General features: G+C 37.8%; 1 protein-coding gene across 4 annotated transcripts in view; it reads right to left on the reverse strand.

Annotated features, from left to right (window-relative positions):
* Positions 1-16,849, reverse strand: part of LOC149580404 (3-hydroxyisobutyryl-CoA hydrolase-like protein 5) — a 72,223-nt gene extending 55,374 nt beyond the window's left edge. Inside the window, exons 1-2 of one of the 4 annotated variants that reach the window (XM_089790616.1) lie at positions 16,357-16,849; positions 15,780-15,875 (exon numbers count right to left, since the gene is read on the reverse strand). In XM_089790616.1, the coding sequence (XP_089646742.1) occupies positions 15,780-15,833 (54 nt within the window). In that variant the 5' untranslated portion in view covers positions 15,834-15,875; positions 16,357-16,849. Of the gene's footprint in view, positions 1-15,779; positions 15,876-16,173; positions 16,226-16,356 lie in introns of those variants that run through there. The other 3 variants (XM_089790623.1, XM_089790628.1, XM_089790627.1) reach the window with 3 other exon arrangements.
* Between the last annotated feature and the right edge of the window lie 4,139 nt (positions 16,850-20,988).

The following is a 20,988-nucleotide window of genomic DNA, read 5'->3' on the forward strand; positions in this document are numbered from 1 at the left end:
GCAAGATTGGTGTTGAATCCAAAGAAGTCCAGATTTATGGTGTCGCAGGGAAAGCTGCTTGGACACATAGTTTGTAAAGAAGGATTGAAGATGGATCCTGACAAGGTCCACATGATCTTAGAGATGCCACCCTCGACAGATGTGTCAGAAGTGAAGTCATTTTTAGGGCACATCGGGTATTACGAGAGATTTATTAAAAACTTTGCAAAAATTTCTTATCCGCTCAACAAACTCACCTGCAAGGGTGAATCCTACAGATGGGAGGCTGAACAGAATGAAGCTTTTGAGGGACTGAAGACAAGGTTGGCTACGGCTCTGATTTTGGCCTATCTAAATTGGGATAAAGAATTTCATGTCCATGTAGATGCATCAAATTATGCCATCGGAGCAACACTGGCGCAGACTGGTGACCATAAGTTGGACCATCCAATGTACTTTGCAAGTAGATTGTTGTCGAAGGCAGAGAAAAATTATAGTACCATGGAGCGAGAGGCGTTGGGGATGGTATATGCAGTACAGAAGTTTAGACATTATTTGTTGGCCACTCCATTTGTATTCTACGTAGATCATCAAGCGCTGCTATACTTGGTGAATAAGCCGATTATTCAAGGAAGAATAAGTCGATGGTTGTCATTATTACAGGAGTTTACATTTAAGATTGTGGTACGTCCAGGAAAAAGTCTCGAGGGAGCCACTTGAGGGAGTTAACGATGATTTTCCATATATGCAACTATTTCATGTTACAGTACTACCAGCTTGGTACACACGGATTGGAGAATACCTATCAACGGGGCAGTTTCCAAGGGACATGCCACCAAACAAAAGACGGAAATTGGTACTAAGGAGCCGGACGTTTCAATTAATCAATGGACTATTATATAAAATGGGACCGGTTCAAATTCTGAGGCAGTGTGTTCTCGAGGAGGAAATTCCAAAAGTACTAAAGGAAGCACATGAAAGCCTAACAGGAGGACACATGGGACCGGATACTACTGCGTGGAAGATACTTCTGGCAGGACTATGGTGGCCGACTGTATACAATGATGCCAGGGAGTGGGTCGTTGCATGTGATACATGCCAGCAGGTTGGAAAACCATTGAAGAGAGATTTTATGCCCTTGAATCTCTCACACGCACAGGAACTTTTTGAAAGATGGGGATTAGATTTCATTAGACCACTGAAGGTGAGTAAAACAAGGTGTCGATATATTGTGGTAGCAATGGAGTACTTGACCAAATGGGTGGAGGCACGTGCATTACCAGACAATTCGGCAGTAAGCACAGCAAGATTTTTATATGAACAAATTATTACAAGGTACGGGATCTCACTCCAGTTCACAAGTGATCGGGGAGGACACTTTGTCAACCATGTTATCAGAGTACTCACTACTGAATTCAAGATTTACCATTCACTATCGAGCCCATACTATCCAAGAGCTAATGGACAAGCTCAAGCAACGAACAAAATTCTAGTTGGAGTAATCTATAAATCCTGTGCAGTTGAGGGAGAAGACTAGAAAGAAAAGTTACCGTCCGCCCTATGGGTGTACCGTACCTCATATAAAGTAACTACAAGACATACCCCATTCCAGCTGATGTACAGACAGGAGGCAGTGGTACCAACAGAGTTCATGTTACCGAGTATGAGGATAGCAATTGAAAACAAATTAGGCGACATGGAGAGCTTACAGGAGACACTGTACAATTTGAACAAATTTGATGAGCGATGGTTGCAGGTTCAGTGGGCCATTGAAGTGACACAAAATAAGAGGAAGGCATGGCATGACAAGCACTTAAAATTAAACAACTTTCAACCCGGCCAGTTAGTACTGAAGTATAATGGATAGAATGAAATCAGGCCTGAAAAGTTCAAAGTTAAATGGGTTGGACCGTACAAGATACGAAAAGTTGGATATAACGGGGCAATTAAACTATGGACACTGGACAGAAAAGAAATACCAGATGCAGTAAATGGATTGAAGTTAAAGATCTACCATGAAAGAAATAATCCCTCGCCGACAGCCAATTGAGGAAGACAAATGATTGTAAATAATGTATAAATGTAAAAAATGTATAATATTTGAACATAGTTTTAAAGTGTGAAGTAGTAAAGTAAAAGTATTAAGAAAAGACAGTTGAAAATTAAAGACTATGTGATAAGAAGTATAGGCAGACATAAAGTAATAAAGTAATAAAACACAAAGGAGAAGTATGAAGAAAAGCCTAAACAAAATAATAAAATAATGAAGTGGGGAAAAGTATTTAAAAGTCTGTCGTACAGCCTTAGAAGACGTACTATGAAGTTAAAAGCCTATCGTACGGCCTCAAAGGAATATCAAATGCAAGCCATAACATAAAAACAATTATAATTGGAAGACTGTACGGCTAGAAGAGAGTAGGAGGAGTAATTGGAAACCGTACGGCCAGGGGGAGAGCATGAATAAAAGCAGTCAAACCATACATTGACAGGAAACAACATAGCACAACATAGCCGTACGACTAGAAGTATATGAAAGGAAGCAAACATTTCACAGAGGGAAGAGAGATGACCATACGGCTTGAAGACATGTTTGGTGAAAACTGAAAGCCGTATGGTCGTACGGGAACAGGAGATTGTCACATCTTCAATAGCATTCAAGACTGTAAGGCGAAAGAATGTGGAAAGAAAATTCAAGAGCTGGAAGAAGCATACCGTACGACCAAGCCAAAGAAAGAACACAAGTGAGATGAAGTGAAGTCCGTACGACAGGCACTAATACATGGAGAAAGACCGTACGACAGAGATAGAACAGCAGGTATCAAAGACAAAGACCGTACGGAATATATAGAAGAAACTAGCAATCGTATGGTGATACCATATGGCCAGTATAAAGCGTGTTGAGGAAAATAATGCAAAGTACTGGGACCTCATAAGACCGTACGAACAGCAGGGAAGCATGCTGAATAAGTTGTTGTACGGCCAAAAGGAGAGACAAGCGTATGACTGAGAACCATTTTAAATAAGCCACCGTACAGTGAGAAGGTTAGGATGCAAGCATAGACCGTACAGCTGAAAGTGCATAAAAAGACAACACATACATGTGTAGAAAGGACTCACAGGAGATAAGGAAGGGCCGTATGGCCACTACAGCAAGTCACATGCGGTGCATTCAAAAACAACACAATGCGCAATGGAGATAACTGAATTTCGTACGGAACCCAGGAGAAGAGAGGGAAATGTGAAAAGTTTGTAAGGAAGTAGTAACTGCCTTAACAGTTTGAGATTGATTCACAAAATGACAAGAAGTGACAGTTATGCAGTCAGCTAGAAAGAGAGCTTGGAAGAGGAAACTGGACGAAGACACTGCCATGAACAAGAATGCGAAAACACTACCTTCTAGAATTCATGTAGCAGGAGGGACCTATGCAAGGACTAGTGCAGGGACTAGTACAGGTGCCAGTAAGAAAAAAGCAAAGCAACCAAAGCAGCCGGGAGACATTCCTACAATAAAAAGTATCACATTCAAAGGGTTAAATGGTGCAGAGTTGCGGAAGTGGTGGCAGGAGACTCCAGACAACCATCCAGTAAAGGCTAGTATCAGGAAAGCTCAAGTGCAATGGGTAGTGCAAATGCTAGTATTTTGCATCAGAGACTACGAAGGGTTTTTGCGCATTATGATTGAAACGTATGACAGGTTCTCTCGAACCAGTGCGTTTGAGTATCTTGATCGCAATTTAGTAGTATCATTTAGACCGACTAATTTTACACAGGTATTTGGCATGCCTGGTCATGCTCAGGGTGGGAGAAAAATAGATAGCAAGCCAAAAAAGATGAGCCGTGAAGTGAAGTTGAAGTTGATACAGCTTGTGTGCGGAGACATGTCATAGGTGGAACAGGAGGCTCTTTTAGACACATCCAAGGGCAGAGGGTTAAAGAAATCTAATATTCAGGAGGGTCATGGCATTGTTTGATGGATATAGTGAAAAGCTGCCTCACAGGTTCGAGCTGCGCTTCGGATATCTCTTTTCGCCATGTAGCCATGATGAACGGAATTTTGCACGGCAGGGTTTATGATTGGGCAGCATTATTGGTTGAACGGATGTCGAAGTTTCGCACTTTGTAGCATAAATCATTCTATATGCCACATTATGCTATTGGTCTGTTCTTGGATGCGACGACGCAGATGATCCCGAATGATGCACTGGAGGCAAAATCGGGACCGCTTGCGCCTGGCGAACCACCTATTATGCAGTGGAGGCATTTGGATACTCTTGGCATCAAAACTGTAGGATAGAAGATTCCAAGGCCGGATGGTGGAAACACAGATAGTGGCCGAGAGGAGACATCTTCAGAGGAGAGTGGGTCTGAGGGGGAAGAAGAAGAGGACGAAGAGGTAGAACTGATCACGGCTACACCTTTGAGATTTTTGCGGCCTGTGCTTTCGGTTACGACACACTTGGTTCCTGTAGGCATGCATGGTATCCCAAGGTTTGGACAGCTCAAGCAGCCAATGGTGATGACACCAGTCTCAACTACGACGCAGCCCACCGTAGAGACACGAGCTGTAGCGGAGTCACATCCGACACCGACGGAGATAGCAGCTCCGGAGGTACCGATGGAGCCGGCTCATGAGACTTTACCAAATACAGGAGATGAGACTTTGGTACCTAATACAGAGATAGATACAGAAACAGGGGTGATGGAGGTAGCGACAGGAAAGGAGTTGGGGGCATCAGGTGTCCGACTGGATGTAGTAGGTTCTGATGCGGTGGTCACAGTAGATACGGCACTGCTGGCATCACTGAAGCAAGATAGAGAGAGCCGATCCCAGAAGCTGAGTGCTTTCTTGAGTACAAAGTTTCACTGAACCCCTGCACCTCAAGTGACATACTTGCTAACACCCACACGAGAAGTAGTTCCGGAGAACCCATTACAGGAGGTTTGGCAGGCACAGAGGGAGGAAGTACTGCATAGCGCTGTTAAGCGTATGGCAGAGGTTGTGGAGAGGGTGATGGGTACACAGCAAGAACACCCAGTAGCGCAGGAGGTAGCGATGACAGAGGCAGTTTTTCTTGATGATGTCATAGCTCTAGCATCTCAGGCTCGCCAAGTGTTAGCTTCGATAAAGACTCAGGCGTTGGAGTCAATGGTGAAGGAGATGGAGGGAGTCATACCCTTCATGAGGTTGGGATGTCCAATTGCTTTTAAAGTTTGTTTTGAGGAGAGGGGATGGCCAAATGTGGAGACCACAGACATGCGGCAGGACTGGTCCACGATGAGACACCTTGAGATGGAGAGCCGAGTAGAGGCTCTGATTCATGAGATAGCGAAGTTACAGAGGGAGGCGTACTACACTCTTCAAATGAGTCAGGCGGATCAGGTAGCAGCTGAGAGAGCTCAAGAGGAGTCAGCTGCTAGATTAGCTTCAGAGAGGGCAGCCTGGGAATCTGAGAGGGCAGCCTGGCAATCCGAGAGGACAGCCTTGTTAGCAGAAAAAGAACAGTTAGCAACAGAAAAAGAAAAGATGGCACCAAATAAGGAGGAGTTGGGAGAAGTCACAGAGATTTGTAATGTCCCCTTTCTAGCATTCATAGCATGATGTTGTCATTAGCCTATTTCCCCACAGTCCCGTAGGCTAACTAGGACATTAAAGGGGCTTAGAGGCCGTTTGGCCTAGACAGTTTCAGTTGCAAGTCTTTCTGAGGGGTTCTGGGGCAACTTTGGGCATACTTACTATTTATAGTAAGTCATCTTGGACATGGCCGGACATTCAGTCATAGTGGTATGTCGATGGTAATTGTTTAAAATCGACAGGAAAACTTATTTATCATTGATAAGATTTGTTATGCATTGATAAAGCCATTTTATAAAGTTAAATTTAAATATTTAACTTTATTAATGCATAGACTATAGTTTGTGGGAAATATTTAAATTAAAAGAGTTCCCTTTATTTTTATAACACATTGGAGACATAAGGTACATAAAGGGAGTTATGTTTTATCCCACATTGAGAAAACGAAAGATTGAGCTCTTGTGAGAACACTATAAAAGAAATGGAAGAGCTTTTTTTTTGTATGCTTGGATGAAGATTAATGTTATGTTGCTGGATATTTGATTATCGGGCTTGGAGGACGGAATCCCTCTTTGCTAGCATTCTCTTCGCTGTTGGAAGACACAGTCAGGAGGATCAAGGGTGTTTTCACTTCAGGAAACACACTGGATTTCATTTGGGGCGTTCGCATAAAGAAATTTACAAGGGTTTGAGGTGCAGATCTGAAGTTAGTTATCGCTATAGTGCCGCATGAACAGTATTTTGCTACAGTCGGCATGAACAGTATTTTGCTACAGTATGGCGTGAACAGTGTTGGTATCAAGTTTACTTGTTTTTCCGGCTGATTAGAAGTTTGGAGGGCTGCCGACTACATCTGCAAAATACTACGGCAACTAATTCCAAGTTTCTTCTGTCAAATTTTGATACTTTGCATAATAATTGTTGAATACAAGTCTGAATAGTTGTTGCAGCCTTTAAGGCAGCTATAAGTGCACATCTACATTTAAAAATCACCCTTTTATCAGCAGATTGAAAGAGTTTCCAGATTTTTCATATACTGTTGAATGTGTGCCAAGTGTTTGTGAAAATGTTATGATGTGTATTATGCATTTTAATGTCACTTCATAGTTGTTCGTAAATCTACTCATTGGAAAGCAATTTATTGAGGAAATCAGCTTTATGAGTTTACATACAAAGTGTTTGACAATATTCCTTAAGTTAAATTTCTACAAGTGAAAGTTCAAATCAGGGGAGGATATTACAGTGGTATCAGAGCTATAAGTCCTTCCATCCTGTGGAGGTCTTATAGGAAATTTGGAATTGACGGATAGAGGGGAAAGTGTTTGACGAAATGTCAAAATACTAAAATCAGAGCATTTATGTTTGAGCATGCAACAGGGGCCTTATAATTTCTGCAATACCAGAGCAAGACAAAGTAGGAGTTCAGACCTGCAAAGCAAACAGTCTAGTTCATCCGTACAGGGGGGTATAGAATCCAATCATACAGACACAGTGGAGGTATTCTTTGATCAAGACAGCAATATGGGTGACCGAGATGACATGAATACAAGATTAGGTGGAGGCGGGAATGTCGGTCCAGAGCTTGGAGAGGAAAGATTCTTACAGTTATTAGAGACCTTGGTACAGGGTCAGCGAGTAGCAAAACAAAGGGCACAGGAACAGAATCAGAGATTGGATCTTATGATGCAGATGATGGCTCGTCAAATGGGGTTGAATGCTAACATGGGTGGAGGAAATAATCAGAATGGTAACAATCAGAATGGAAATGATCAGGATGGGACACATAATGGAGATGAACAAGTTGGGAACAATTTCGGTCATGCACCCCAACGAGCTAGGACAATGAGTTCAAGGCCCATGATTCCTACATTTCCTCCTAGAGCTCCAGAGCAGCTCGTACCAGAGCCCCAGATTAATGATATACAGGACCAGTTGAGGAGAGATTGGGAAGCCGGAGGGCCAGATTTTACTGCTGCAATTACCTTTAGGGAGTATATGGATGTGCGGATGAAACATATGCCACGTGGACATGACAAGTACCAGAGCTATGCGCTACGGAAGAAAGTAGGGAGACTTGAGTTACCATATTATGATGGCTCAGGAAAGTCTACAGCAAGAGCTTGGGTTCAAAAGCTTGACACATACTTTCAATTGAACCCTATGCCCGAGGAAGAAGCTATTAAGTGCGCAGCAATTCATCTGGATGGGTTAGCACACGAGTGGTGGCATCATGGTATGGTCACTATGGGACATGCACACATTACCTCATATGTGGAGTTTACAGAGAGGCTGATTGAACGTTTTGATAGGAAGGATCCAGAACTCCATTTCAGGGAGTTAGCTCAGCTTAAACAGTGGGGATCATTGGAAACATACATTTCAGAGTTTCAGAAACTTGCAGTGTTAGTAACAGATGTATCTGAACGGAGGATACTAGTTCTATTTATGGATGGGTTAGCTGATCCGTTGAGAGGGTGGATTAAAGCTCTCAACCCTCCCACTTTGCAGGAAGCCATTAAGAAAGCTCGTGACATGGATTCCTCTTCATCTTCAAAAAATAAATTCCAGGCAAAGAGTTTCCCTTCAAGGAAAGATAAGGACAGGAAACCTTTTCATAAAGAGGTTCAGCCAGCTAAGGAGGAAAGTAAGAGGTTGGACAATGAGACACTTAATGATCTCAGGAAGAAGAAGCTTTGTTTTCATTGCAGGGAGCCTTGGGATTTGTCACATAAGTGTCCATTGAAAGCAAAAGCTAAGCAGATGGAGTACTTTTCAGCCGAAGAGTCAGTAGATGGAGATTCAGAGCAGTCATCCGAATCAGATGGAGATGATGATAGTTCTTCACAGGAGGAAGCACGCGGTGATAGCACGATAGCTCAGTTGTCAAGTATACAGGAGACCGTCACTTTCAGAGTTAGGGGAACCTTGGATGGACAGAGAGTTGTGGCACTCATTGATACAGGGGTGACACATAACTTCATTGATGAGAAGTTTGTGACACGCAGAGGGCTACATACAGACGAGCATAGGGGATTTAAGGTGATGGTTGCCGATGGCTTCAAAATTGAATGTACCAAGAAAATCCCCAACTTGCAGCTTCATTTGGGAGATTATGACATGACAGGAGATTTCTTTGTGGTCAACATTAGTGATCAGGATATGGTGCTTGGGATGAACTGGATGAAGTCTCTGGTAGAATTTACATTTAACCTTGAGAAAATGGAAATGAGGTTTGAGGCAAATGGTAAGAAGATAGTGCTCAGAGGTTTGTCAGATGGGAGACTTCGAGTGGTGTCACTCAAGCGGATGCAGAGTTTCTTTAGACATGATCAAGTGCAGTGGGCAGCAGAGTTTAGAGTAATGCCTGAGATGACAGAGCAGCATAAACAAGGGTATCCACCTGATGTACAAAAAATAATAACCAAACATACTAAGGTGTTTGGTGAGATACCTCCAGGGAGACCCCCGGATAGGGGAATCGAGCATGTTATTGAATTAGAGGAAGGGGCTAAGCCAGTTATCATCACACCTTACCGCCATCAAAAGAGATGTAAGGATGAAATAGAAAAGGCAATTAAGGAGTTGATTGACATGGGGCACATACAGCCAAGCAAAAGTCCTTTCGCTTCTTCAGTAGTATTGGTGAAGAAGAAGGATGGTACAATGAGGATGTGCATTGATTATAGGGAGCTAAACAAGAAGACAATCAAGAACCGATACCCTATCCCGTGCATCGATGAGCTTATTGATGAATTGCATGGTGCATGCTACTTCTCCAAGATTGATTTGAGATCCGGCTACCATCAGATACGGGTTAGAGAGGTGGATGTGGAGAAGACAGCTTTTAGATGCCACTATGGACATTTTGAGTTCTTACTCATGCCCTTTGGGTTGACAAATGCCCCTGCCACTTTCCAGTCCTGTATGAATAGAGTGTTTAGAGATCAGTTGAGAAAGTTTGTGTTGATATTTTTTGATGATATACTGATATATAGCCGTACTTGGGAGGAACATTTGAAGCATATTGATACAGTGCTCAGTATTCTAGAGAGGGAGTCATTATATGCCAAGATGAGTAAATGTGAGTTTGGGATGACAGAGTTGCTCTATCTAGGGCATATTATTAGTGCAGGAAGTGTTCGGGTTGACCCAGACAAGATCAGGGCCATTTTGGATTGGCCACCACCGAGGAACACTTCACAACTCAAGGGATTTCTCGGGCTTTGTGGGTTCTACCGCAGATTTGTGAAGGGATTTTCACAGATAGCAGCACCACTTACAGATTTGACACGGAAAGATAGTTTCAAGTGGTCAGAGAGGGCTCAGGATTGTTTTGACAGGTTTAAGGAGCTGATGAGTACATGTCCTGTTTTAGCCATTCCAAATTTCACCAGGCCCTTTGAGCTGCAGTGTGATGCCTCGGGAGAGGGCATAGGAGCTGTTCTTATGCAAGACAAACATCCCATCGCATATGAGAGTAGAAAATTACGAGGTGTGGAGAGAACCTACAGCATCTACGACAAAGAGATGCTAGCAATCATGCACGCGCTAGCTAAGTTCAGGCAGTACTTAGTGGGAAGCCGGTTCACAGTAAAAACAGATCATAATAGCTTGAAACATTTCCTTGGACAGAAGGACCTTAATGACAGGCAACAGAAATGGGTGAGTAAATTACAGGCCTATGATTTCGACATAGCCTATGTCAAAGGGAAGAAAAATATTGTTGCAGATGCTTTATCTAGAAGGCCTCATTTGCTTGCTGTTGGGATAGTCATGGATGATTGGAGAGAGATGATCTTGGCAGAATATGCTAAGGATAGTTGGGCATCTAGCATTATTGAGGAAGCTATTCAAGATAGTCGATACACTATCGTAAATGATCTGATCATCTACAAGGAAAGGATTTATTTAGTACCCGGGTCTGCTATGAAGCAGAAGATTTTGAGGGCATTTCATGATTCACCAATGGCAGGACATCCCGGATTCTTTAAGACATATCGGCAGGTGAGAGAGCGCTTCACTTGGAAAGGACTCAAATCAGAGGTGCTTCAGTTTGTGAAGGAATGCCCTGTGTGTCAGCAAAACAAACAGGAACATTCTTTTTCGGGTGGTTTACTACAGCCCCTACCCATACCAGAGAAGAAGTGGGATAGCATTTCCATGGATTTTATCACAGGCCTCTCCAAGGCACAGGGTCGGTATTGTATCTTTTTTGTGGTAGACAGATTGACGAAATTTGCACATTTCTTTGCAATTTCGTCTACATATTCAACAGCACAAACAGCAGAACTATTTTTTCGAGAGGTATTCAGACTACATGGGATACCACGGAGCATAGTCAGTGACAGAGACAGCAGATTTATGAGCCACTTTTGGCAGGAGTTGTTCAGGTTATGTGGAACAGAGCTCACTCCGAGTACCAGCTACCACCCCCAAACTGATGGGCAGACAAAGATAGTGAACAAATTGGTTGAAGGGTACCTTCGAAACTACATTGCAGGAGAGCAAAAGGCTTGGGTGAAGTGGCTACATCTAGGGGAGTACTGCTATAATACCTCTTTCCATATGTCTATTCAAATGTCCCCTTTTATGGCACTGTACGGGTATGATGCTCCTAATTTTTTGAATTTGTTATTTGGGGACAGCAGGGTGCCTAAGGCAAAGGATACTTTGCAGGAGTGCCAGAACATTATGCGATCCTTGAAGGAAAATTTGCAAAAAGCACAAAATCAGCAGAAGCAATATGCTGATCAGCACAGGGTTGAGAGGTCTTTTGAGGTGGGAAATATGGTGTACCTCATGTTACAGTCGTATAGACAGTCCTCTCTCAAGAAGAGTGGAGCAGAGAAATTGAAACCACGCTACTATGGACCGTTCAAAGTAATCAAGAGAGTGGGCGAAGTAGCTTAAGAGTTGGAGTTGCCTGCAGACAGTAAAGTGCATAATGTGTTCCATGTGTCACGCCTTAAGAAGGCATTGGGTCACAATGTGGTGCCTTCAGTAGTATTGCCACCTCTTGATGATGAGGGAAAGCTTATCTTGGTTCCCGAGGCCATACTTGACTCCAGGGAGAGGGTGCTTCGCAGGAGGACTATCAGGGAGTATCTAGTGAAGTGGAAGAACCTACCTGTCGAGGATGCTACTTGGAAAAATGAGCAGATATTGCAGCATCCAAAGCTGAAATTGCTTGAGGACAAGCAATTTTGGGAAGGGCGGACTGTAATGTCCCCTTTCTAGCATTCATAGCATGATGTTGTCGTTAGACTATTTCCCCACAGTCCCATAGGCTAACTAGGATATTAAAGGGGCTTAGAGGCCATTTGGCCTAGACAGTTTCAGTTGCAGGTCTTTCTGAGGGGTTCTGGGGCAACTTTGGGCATACTTACTATTTATAGTAAGTCATCTTGGACATGGCCGGACATTCAGTCACAGTGGTATGTTGATGGTAATTGTTTAAAATCGACAGGAAAACTTATTTATCATTGATAAGATTTGTTATGCATTGATAAAGCCATTTTATAAAGTTAAATTTAAATATTTAACTTTATTAATGCATAGACTATAGTTTGTGGGAAATATTTAAATTAAAAGAGTTCCCTTTATTTTTATAACACATTGGAGACATAAGGTACATAAAGGGAGTTATGTTTTATCCCACATTGAGAAAATGAAGGATTGAGCTCTTGTGAGAACACTATAAAAGAAATGGAAGAGCTTTTTTTTTGTATGCTTGGATGAAGATTAATGTTATGTTGCTGGATATCTGATTATCGGGCTTGGAGGACGGAATCCCTCTTTGCTAGCATTCTCTTCGCTGTTGGAAGACACAGTCAAGAGGATCAAGGGTGTTTTCACTTCAGGAAACACACTGGGTTTCATTTGGGGCGTTCGCATAAAAAAATTTACAAGGGTTTGAGGTGCAGATCTGAAGTTAGTTATTGCTATAGTGCCGCATGAACAGTATTTTGCTACAGTCGGCATGAACAATATTTTGCTACAGTACGGCGTGAACAGTGTTGGTATCAAGTTTACTTGTTTTTCCGGCTGAGTAGAAGTTTGGAGGGCTGCCGACTACATCTGCAAAATACTACGGCAACTAATTCCAGGTTTCTTCTGTCAAATTTTGATACTTTGCATAATAATTGTTGAATACAAGTCTGAATAGTTGTTGCAGCCTTTAACGCAGCTGTAAGTGCACATCTACATTTAAAAATCACCCTTTTATGAGCAGATTGAAAAAGTTTCCAGATTTTTCATATACTGTTGAATGTGTGTCAAGTGTTTGTCAAAATGTTATGATGTGTATTATGCATTTTAATGTCACTTCATAGTTGTTCGTAAATCTACTCATTGGAAAGCAATTTATTGAGGAAATCAGCTTTATGAGTTTGCATACAAAGTGTTTGACAATATTCCTTAAGTTAAATTTCTACAAGTCAAAGTTCAAATCAGGGGAGGATATTACAGATGCAGTCAGCCCTAAAGCTTCAGATGGAAGCAGAAGCAGAGCTGAAGATCAGGAAAGAACAGGTCTACAAGCTACAGATGGAGCTGAACAAGTTGAGGACGCGGACGCATCCCTCTATCTAGTACTTATGCATTGATGTATTTTTTTATTCTGAATTTTGCTGTATTGTCATCCGGAGACGACTTTTCTTTTGGGGGGGATGATGTTTCGGTAAAATGTATAGTGCAGCCGACGAGTAGAGTAGTATCCGAACAGGCGCGTGATGCTTGAGTCACCCCTTTGGAAAGGTATATGTACACGTCCGAGATGGACTTTAGAATCATCATTGTAATCATTGTAGTCATTGTATTCGGATTGTAATCAATAAAGGCATATATGAATAAAGTATCTATTCTGCGTTGAAATGTGTTATACTATATGTGTTAAGCTTTTACCCTGTACGGTAAACAACTAAATGCTATAGGTTATTAACAATGAACACTAATTATTGTAGAGATATTGTTGCAATGCTAACTAGTCTTAGCAATTACCAAAATAGATCTTAAAGGGGAACACCACCTAATGCTTGGTCCTGTTTTGTTAAACAAAGGGTCAATGTTAGGAGTCGGTTCGACCATATGCACAAACACCCCAGGTATAGCAGCACCCATCTATACAGAAGTGGTGTCTGGGTGAATATCCCAAGGGCTAGGTGGAGCAAGAGATACATGTGTACCTACAATCTGTCTTAGCAAAATTAGCACCTTGAAGCCTTTCTTATCTAAAACTAGCATCCCGTCAGCTATAACTTACTCATACATTTAGGCTTCTGTTCGTTGATATCAAATATAGGAGATAAATGAAATAAATGCTACCAAATCAGCCTACTTCAATGTACAAAATCCTCTGCACTGGCCGGATTATGGATGCCATGTAAGAACTATATCTATGCTCAAAGAGGGTGTAGACCTGCTGTTCATGGGAAGAACTTATTAAAAATTGATGGAGGATCTTTTCAGGTAGTGGATGCCATGTGAGAACTATATCTATGGCCAAAGAGGTTGTAGAACTTCTATTCATGGGAAGAATTTGTTAAAAATTGATGAAGCATCTTCTCAGGTAATGGATGCAATGTGAGAATTATAGCTATGCCCAAAGAGGTTGTAGACCTTCTACTCATGGGAAGAATTTATTTATAAATTGACGGAGCATCTTCACACCCTTCAATTCACAACTCTATGTCAATTGTTCAAAACCTAGGATTTTTAAAGTCATTGGTTCTCTTGATGTCATCCTTCAGGCTTAGATTAATAGTTCACTTTGCGAAAAAAAAAAAAGTGAAAAAATAAATATTTCCAAGGAAACCATGTTTTTTGGACAAGTGAACTTTTATATGAACTATTGAACTTCAGAATTTGATGCCACAAAACAGCCAAAAATTGCAGCATTTTGAGTTTTTCTTATTTTCTACCCTTGGAATTTCAAAAAGAACCCACTTCCAGAGTGATTTACATCATCCAAGATCAGGTATATTAAAGCTTATAACCACAGTTGTACTGAACAGTGAATTAATTTTACATGCATTTGTGTAATTTTAATATTAAGAAACCACCGTGGAAGAATATTAGGCTTTAGCTTATGGATTAGATTTGGTAAAAGCTAGTAGAATATGAGAAAATTTCTTATGTTTCAAACCTATGATGACCATTTTCTCAGAAAATGCAAACTCCTCTTTAAAATGTCGTGAGAAAATTTCCCTAATCCTCAACAACTCTTACCCTATTCTTGAACAATTCTCCAACTTACATAACATGTAAGGTCTATATGTAAATCCAAAGTAGCCGTAGACCAGCTACTCATGCGTATTTAACAATTGATGCAGCATCTTCTCATCCTTCATAACACAGGTTTATGGAAATTGATTAAAATCTAGGACTGCTATATAGTATAAGGTACTCGGTTCTGTTGATGTGGTAATTGAGGCTTAGAATGTTTAATAGTTCACTTTGCAAAAAAAGGTGACAAAAAGAAGCATTTTAAGGGAATCAAAGTTTTTCGGACAAATGAAATTTTATATGAATTATTGAACTCTGAGATTTGGTGCCACAGAAAACCCAAAGGTTGCAGCACTTTGAGGCTTTCTTCTGTCCTACTCCCAGAATTTAGGAAAGAACCCACTTCCGGAGCCATTTAACGTGAAGAAATTGAGGATTAGAATGTTGTGACTGTATTTTAATATTGGGAAGCGCCAGTGGAATATGAGAATATTGACCATATGTGTCAAAACTACCATGAGTGAACCAATTCCTCAGATCATGTAGACTCCTATATAATATGGTGAGAGAAAATGTCCTTAACGATTCCTACACTATTCTTGAATAATTCTCCGATGTACTTTTTTATTCTCTGTCTAGAACATTCCCAGAAGCAGTAATCAGTTGAATCGAGATTCACGAAGCCCGAAATAGAAGAATGCCACCCCCAAACAAAATTGCTAGTTTTTTACATATGTTTTCATCTCGAATGTTAAAAACTCTTTTGAAAAAGACTCCTCAATCATGGCATCTAAGTAAGCCGTTATTTGGTAAAGGCTACTTACCATTAAAAGACACAATCAAAGTAAAAAGGTAAAGATAGTTTATGATAGAAATTTTGATAACAATCAAAACCTAACGAAGTACGTTTTTCGCCTGACACTCTTTTTTCATGACTGCGTTACGAGAGATCAAGCAAACTATTAGAGACAGACGAGCAATGTTTATAAGGTACAGTTAAAATGACCTGTTCTTCGGAGGGTTGAACTGCAGGCTTGCTGTCCCCATTGAGAGTTGCCATTTAAGCCTCAGAATAAATACAAATTCGCAAATACCCTGCAAACTGCAGCACATTGTCTACGAGAATTAGATCCCATACAACTATCCATTCGCACAGAATCCTAATAACATACGTGAACTAAATAGTCGAAATGCATGCAATCCAACAACATAATAGTAAGCAGAACCGTGCACAACATCAATACCAAACGAGCATTTCACAGAACCCATGTACAACGAGAAGTTTACATAGCCAAACAACTAATCTTCAGAAAAAAAACACCAATAACAGAACTAGAAATCGAAACATTGTAAAATGCAACCAAAAAAGGATGATTTAAAGGGACTTTCAAAAGCATAACTGTCAAATGAGTATTTGACAGAGTCCATAATTAAGAGAATTATACTGGCATAACAAATTATTCAGACAAGCCACAGTAACAGAACTAAGGATTGAAATGTCGGGAAATCCACAAAGCAGTAGTTAAAAAGAGCTCAGATAAACATAAATCCAAATGGGTACTTTACAGAAGCCATTTACTGACCAAATATACAACGAAATTTGGTTTCAAGAAGAGATGTGCATTCAACAGAGTGCGACTGACATAGAAGAGCAGTGGTGTTTTGTTTCCAAGGAGCAGGTGGGTTGTTTGTTGAGAGGGGTCTAAATCTCAGCATCCATTTCTGCTTGACTGTGTGGTCACCTACCTCCATTACTGACCAACCTCTTCCAGTGGCGTAGGCCGATACGATAGAATCGATCATGTGGGCTCAGCATTTCCACTTACGAGTATAATTTAATTGGTAGAGAATTTTATATTTGTTTTTGCGCGCTCAACAACCCCCATGACTCGCCAACGCCTTCCCGTCGTCGCTCTCCATAGAATATTTGTACTCGTGGGTTTTCACACAAACGGTGGGCTTGTCTAAGGAAAGGCTCAAGAAAAAGTACTTATATTTTTAGTTCCTCCCTTGGCAGGAATACTTATCCATGGCACCGGCTACGGTGCAACTTATTTGCCCGCCGCGCCAACTCCTCTCTTTGCCCAGCTCTTTGCCAACTTTTACACAGTTTGGACGGAGTGTCAAATCCTCAAATCAAATCAATTTAGCTGAGGTAATATTTATAAATGTTTTTATTCACATTACCGTCGCATAATACTTGTATGCTTTTTTAACTTGAATGAGCGATCTATACCAAAAAAATATTTTTAAGTATTATTTAATTAATAACCTTGTTGAATAAGTGATATATTTTTAATTTTATATTTTGAATTTTGAAATGTAAGTGTTATAAAATGTTTTTAGAATAATAAATTGTATTACTCATTTCATAAAATTTAAAAATATGATTTAAAAAGAATTTAAATTTATTTAAAACTAAATACTAATAAAAATAATTATTATTTATTCAAAATTATTTTAATTACTTATTATTATATTTTAGTGGAAAGGATTTAAGTCTCGTCAACAAACCTTCAAATAGTGCAACAAATTTTCTATTTAATTCATTATTATTATTTTTAAAATGTAAATCATTATTTGTTTATATTTGTTTGTTTGATCAAATATTCTAAGAATTCTAATATTTATTAAAGACAAATATTAATCTTATTAAGGATGTGCAGCTACCATGTGTTCTTCCATTCAAACCATCCTTTGCTTGGTCGTATCCTAGATCTCAAAACAATTCTTTAATTATTTTAATCACTATTTTATTGTAGTTTTACAGCATTTTTATATTATACAATAAAAATAAAGTCTTTATAGATTACAATGGTGTGCATTTTTTATTTGTGTCTAGAATTATTTTTAAGATTCTTTGTGAAATTTGATTTGAGAAATAAGAAAGAATAATTCATATTAGGGTTTCAATACTTTGAAAAAACTTTACACATACTTTTATATTCACCAAAAAGCAAAAAAACATATTTCATATCTACAAACATATTAAATCTTTAAAATAATTATTATCTCATTTTTTTTTAATAAAATGTCCAATAAATTTAAATCTTGTTTTCTTCATCAAAATATGAATTTACTCTTCAAGAATAAAAAATCCATACAAGCCATGACATTCTTTTCAATCTAAAATTTAAAATAACATTTAAAAATGTTTTCACAATATTTTTATATTATAGAACAAAAGTAAAGAGTTTTATTGGATTATAAAAATTGGATGGTTATAGTATTAAGTTATTCATTAGTGTGCATTTTTTATTTGTGTCTAGAATTCTTTTTAATATTCTTATATGCATGTTTTTATATTATTCCTTGATGGAAATATGTTCTCCAAATAAAGAAAAGAAAATATCTCATATCCACAAATTAGTAATCATACAAGACTTATATTCTTTTCAATCTAAAAAATTAAAATAACATTTAGAATTCATGATAATAAAATTTAAAAAATTGAATATGAATGATATAATGTTTACTAATTGTTTAATAAAGTATAATAAGTATCTAGTGTTGTACATTTGCCAACATGTAGCCTAAAGTTCAAATAATTTATTTAGTTTTTTCTCAATGTAGAATATTTTAAAATTTTAATAAATAAAATTTGTAAGAATCTATTCAAAATGTTATAAATGAAGTAAAATTACATAAAGTAGAATTTCCATAATCCAATCCAAGATTTCAACATCACCATTAAATAATTATCTTCAAATAAACAATTGCACATCAAATGCCTTATTCCACACATAAATCTTGAAACTTAAAATGCAAATTTCATTCACACAACATTGTTTTAAGTACATGTTAAAAAAAATTCAACAATGTACTTATTTCATAATAAAATGTGATCTAAAAAAACATTAGAATATGACTCTAAATGTTGATCTTAAGATTAACAAATAGAATGCTATATTCAAAATAATAATAACAACTTTTATTATTTTATTAATTGTATCACTATTGAAATAAACAATTGCACATCAAATGCCTTATTCCACACATAAATCTTGAAAAATAAAATGCAAATTTCATTCACACAACATCGTTTTAAGTACATGTTAAAAAAAATTCAACAATGTACTTATTTCATAATAAAATGTGATCTAAAAAAACGTTAGAATATGACTCTAAATGTTGATCTTAAGATTAACAAATAGAATGCTATATTCAAAATAATAATAACAACTTTTATTATTTTATTAATTGTATCACTATTGAAATAAACAATTGCACATCAAATGCCTTATTCCACACATAAATCTTGAAAATTAAAATGCAAATTTCATTCACACAACATTGTTTTAACTACATGTTAAAAAAAATCAACAATGTACTTATTTCATAATAAAATGTGATCTAAAACAACATTAGAATATGACTCTAAATGTTGATCTTAAGATTAACAAATAGAATGCTATATTCAAAATAATAATAACTTTGATTATTTTATTAATTGTACCACTATTGAAGTAAAGACACAAAATAAAATTCAATAATAAAGTCTATTATTATAATAAAAATAAATTACAATAATTTTTTAAAATAAATTTAAATTTGTTTCAATTGTAAAAATATTGACATAGTTTTATGAAATTAATCTTTTTACTTTCAAAATTTTATTCTAAAAACATTTCTTCATATTCAAAATTCAAAATATAAAATATGATGTAATTTATTAAAAATGAACTTTATATTACAACTAAAAGTAAAATGCTTATATCGCCCAAGGTAAAAAAAATATTTAAAGTATATATCGCTCATTCAAGTTAAAAAAGCATATAAGTATTATGCGACGGGAATGTGATTAAAAACATTTATAAATATTACCTCAGCTTTAATAGAAATTGATTTGATTTGAGGATTTGACACTTTGTCCCATCACAGGAAACCGTGTAAAAGTTGGCAGAGAGCTGGGCAAGGGCAGGAGTTGGCACAGCTACCGTAGCCGGTGCCCTTATGCATTAGCTAATATGACATTAACACTGATCAATCAAATCAAAGAATTTAAAATATTATATGAAATTTGAAATATTTGTATCTTTTTCTATTTTTTTATTATTTTATAAATCACCTTTTTCATTCATCCTATTGGTCCATACTATTTTTGGTGGGGGAGAAAATTAATTTTCTTCTACAAAAATAAATATTCTCCAACAACTTCATCATGCATTAATGAACGTATTAATTACAACTCTATCTTTTCCACATTTGTACTCATAGGTTTTCATACAAATGGTGGACGTGTCTAAGGAAAGGCTCAAGAAAAAGCAAGAAGTAGTTATATTTTTAAACAAGAGACTCAATGCGTTATAGTTCCTTATGTATAATGGTTGTAGAGATGTAGATGAGTGAGAATAAGGTTAAATAGTTCTAAATTAGCATTGTGAGTGCATTAATTTTTGCCTAAAAATGCACTTGTGATCTGATAGGATGGCTCATATTTTGTTGTTAAATTCTCGTCTTAGAAATGCACTTGCGATCTGATAGGATGGCTCATATTTTGTTGTTAAATTCTCGTGTTATATTGCTACATCTTTGGGCATTTAAGCCCAAGAATAAGAGGCCAAAGTCCCCAATATGGCACTAAGTACTTAATATCATACTACAATCAATACATATGCTTTAGACAAATTTGCACCTTCTACATTGACAACTTAAAATATGTGCGATGAGGAAAGATATCCATACTAATATTTGAATTATAGAACTTGAAGAAGTCATGAAGCATTTGGAGTATCACATTATATGTTTAAGCATGTTATGCATGCTACTAGAGAACCATAAGTAGTTGGAAAAACTCCCCCAACTATGTATTATTCTCATCTTGATTATCAAATGGAAATCGCATTATTTTTAATCATTAGATAGAGATAAATAGTAGTATACAACAACATAAACATTTATGCAGAGGAAAAAAGGATAGATAATATAAAGGAGGAAGAGGAAGAGAGATAAAATAGTAAGATAGAGTTATACCAACATAAGTTGTGTGTGTGTGTGTGTGTGTGTGTGTGTGTGTGTGTGTGAGAGAGAGAGAGAGAGAGAGAGAGAGAAATATAATTATTTTTCTTAATAAAGAAAATAGTCAAAATAAAATCATGGTTATAATAAAAAATTAAAATGTATTATATTTTAATTAATCAAAATAAGAATTTAATTTTTATATTAAAACTCACATTTGTATAAGGAAAAATATAAGGTATTGAAATATAAAAATA

Source organism: Cupressus sempervirens, chromosome 1, assembly GCF_028749045.1.
Source record: "Cupressus sempervirens isolate cs-2001-9-10 chromosome 1, ASM2874904v1, whole genome shotgun sequence".
NCBI lineage: Eukaryota > Viridiplantae > Streptophyta > Pinopsida > Cupressales > Cupressaceae > Cupressus > Cupressus sempervirens.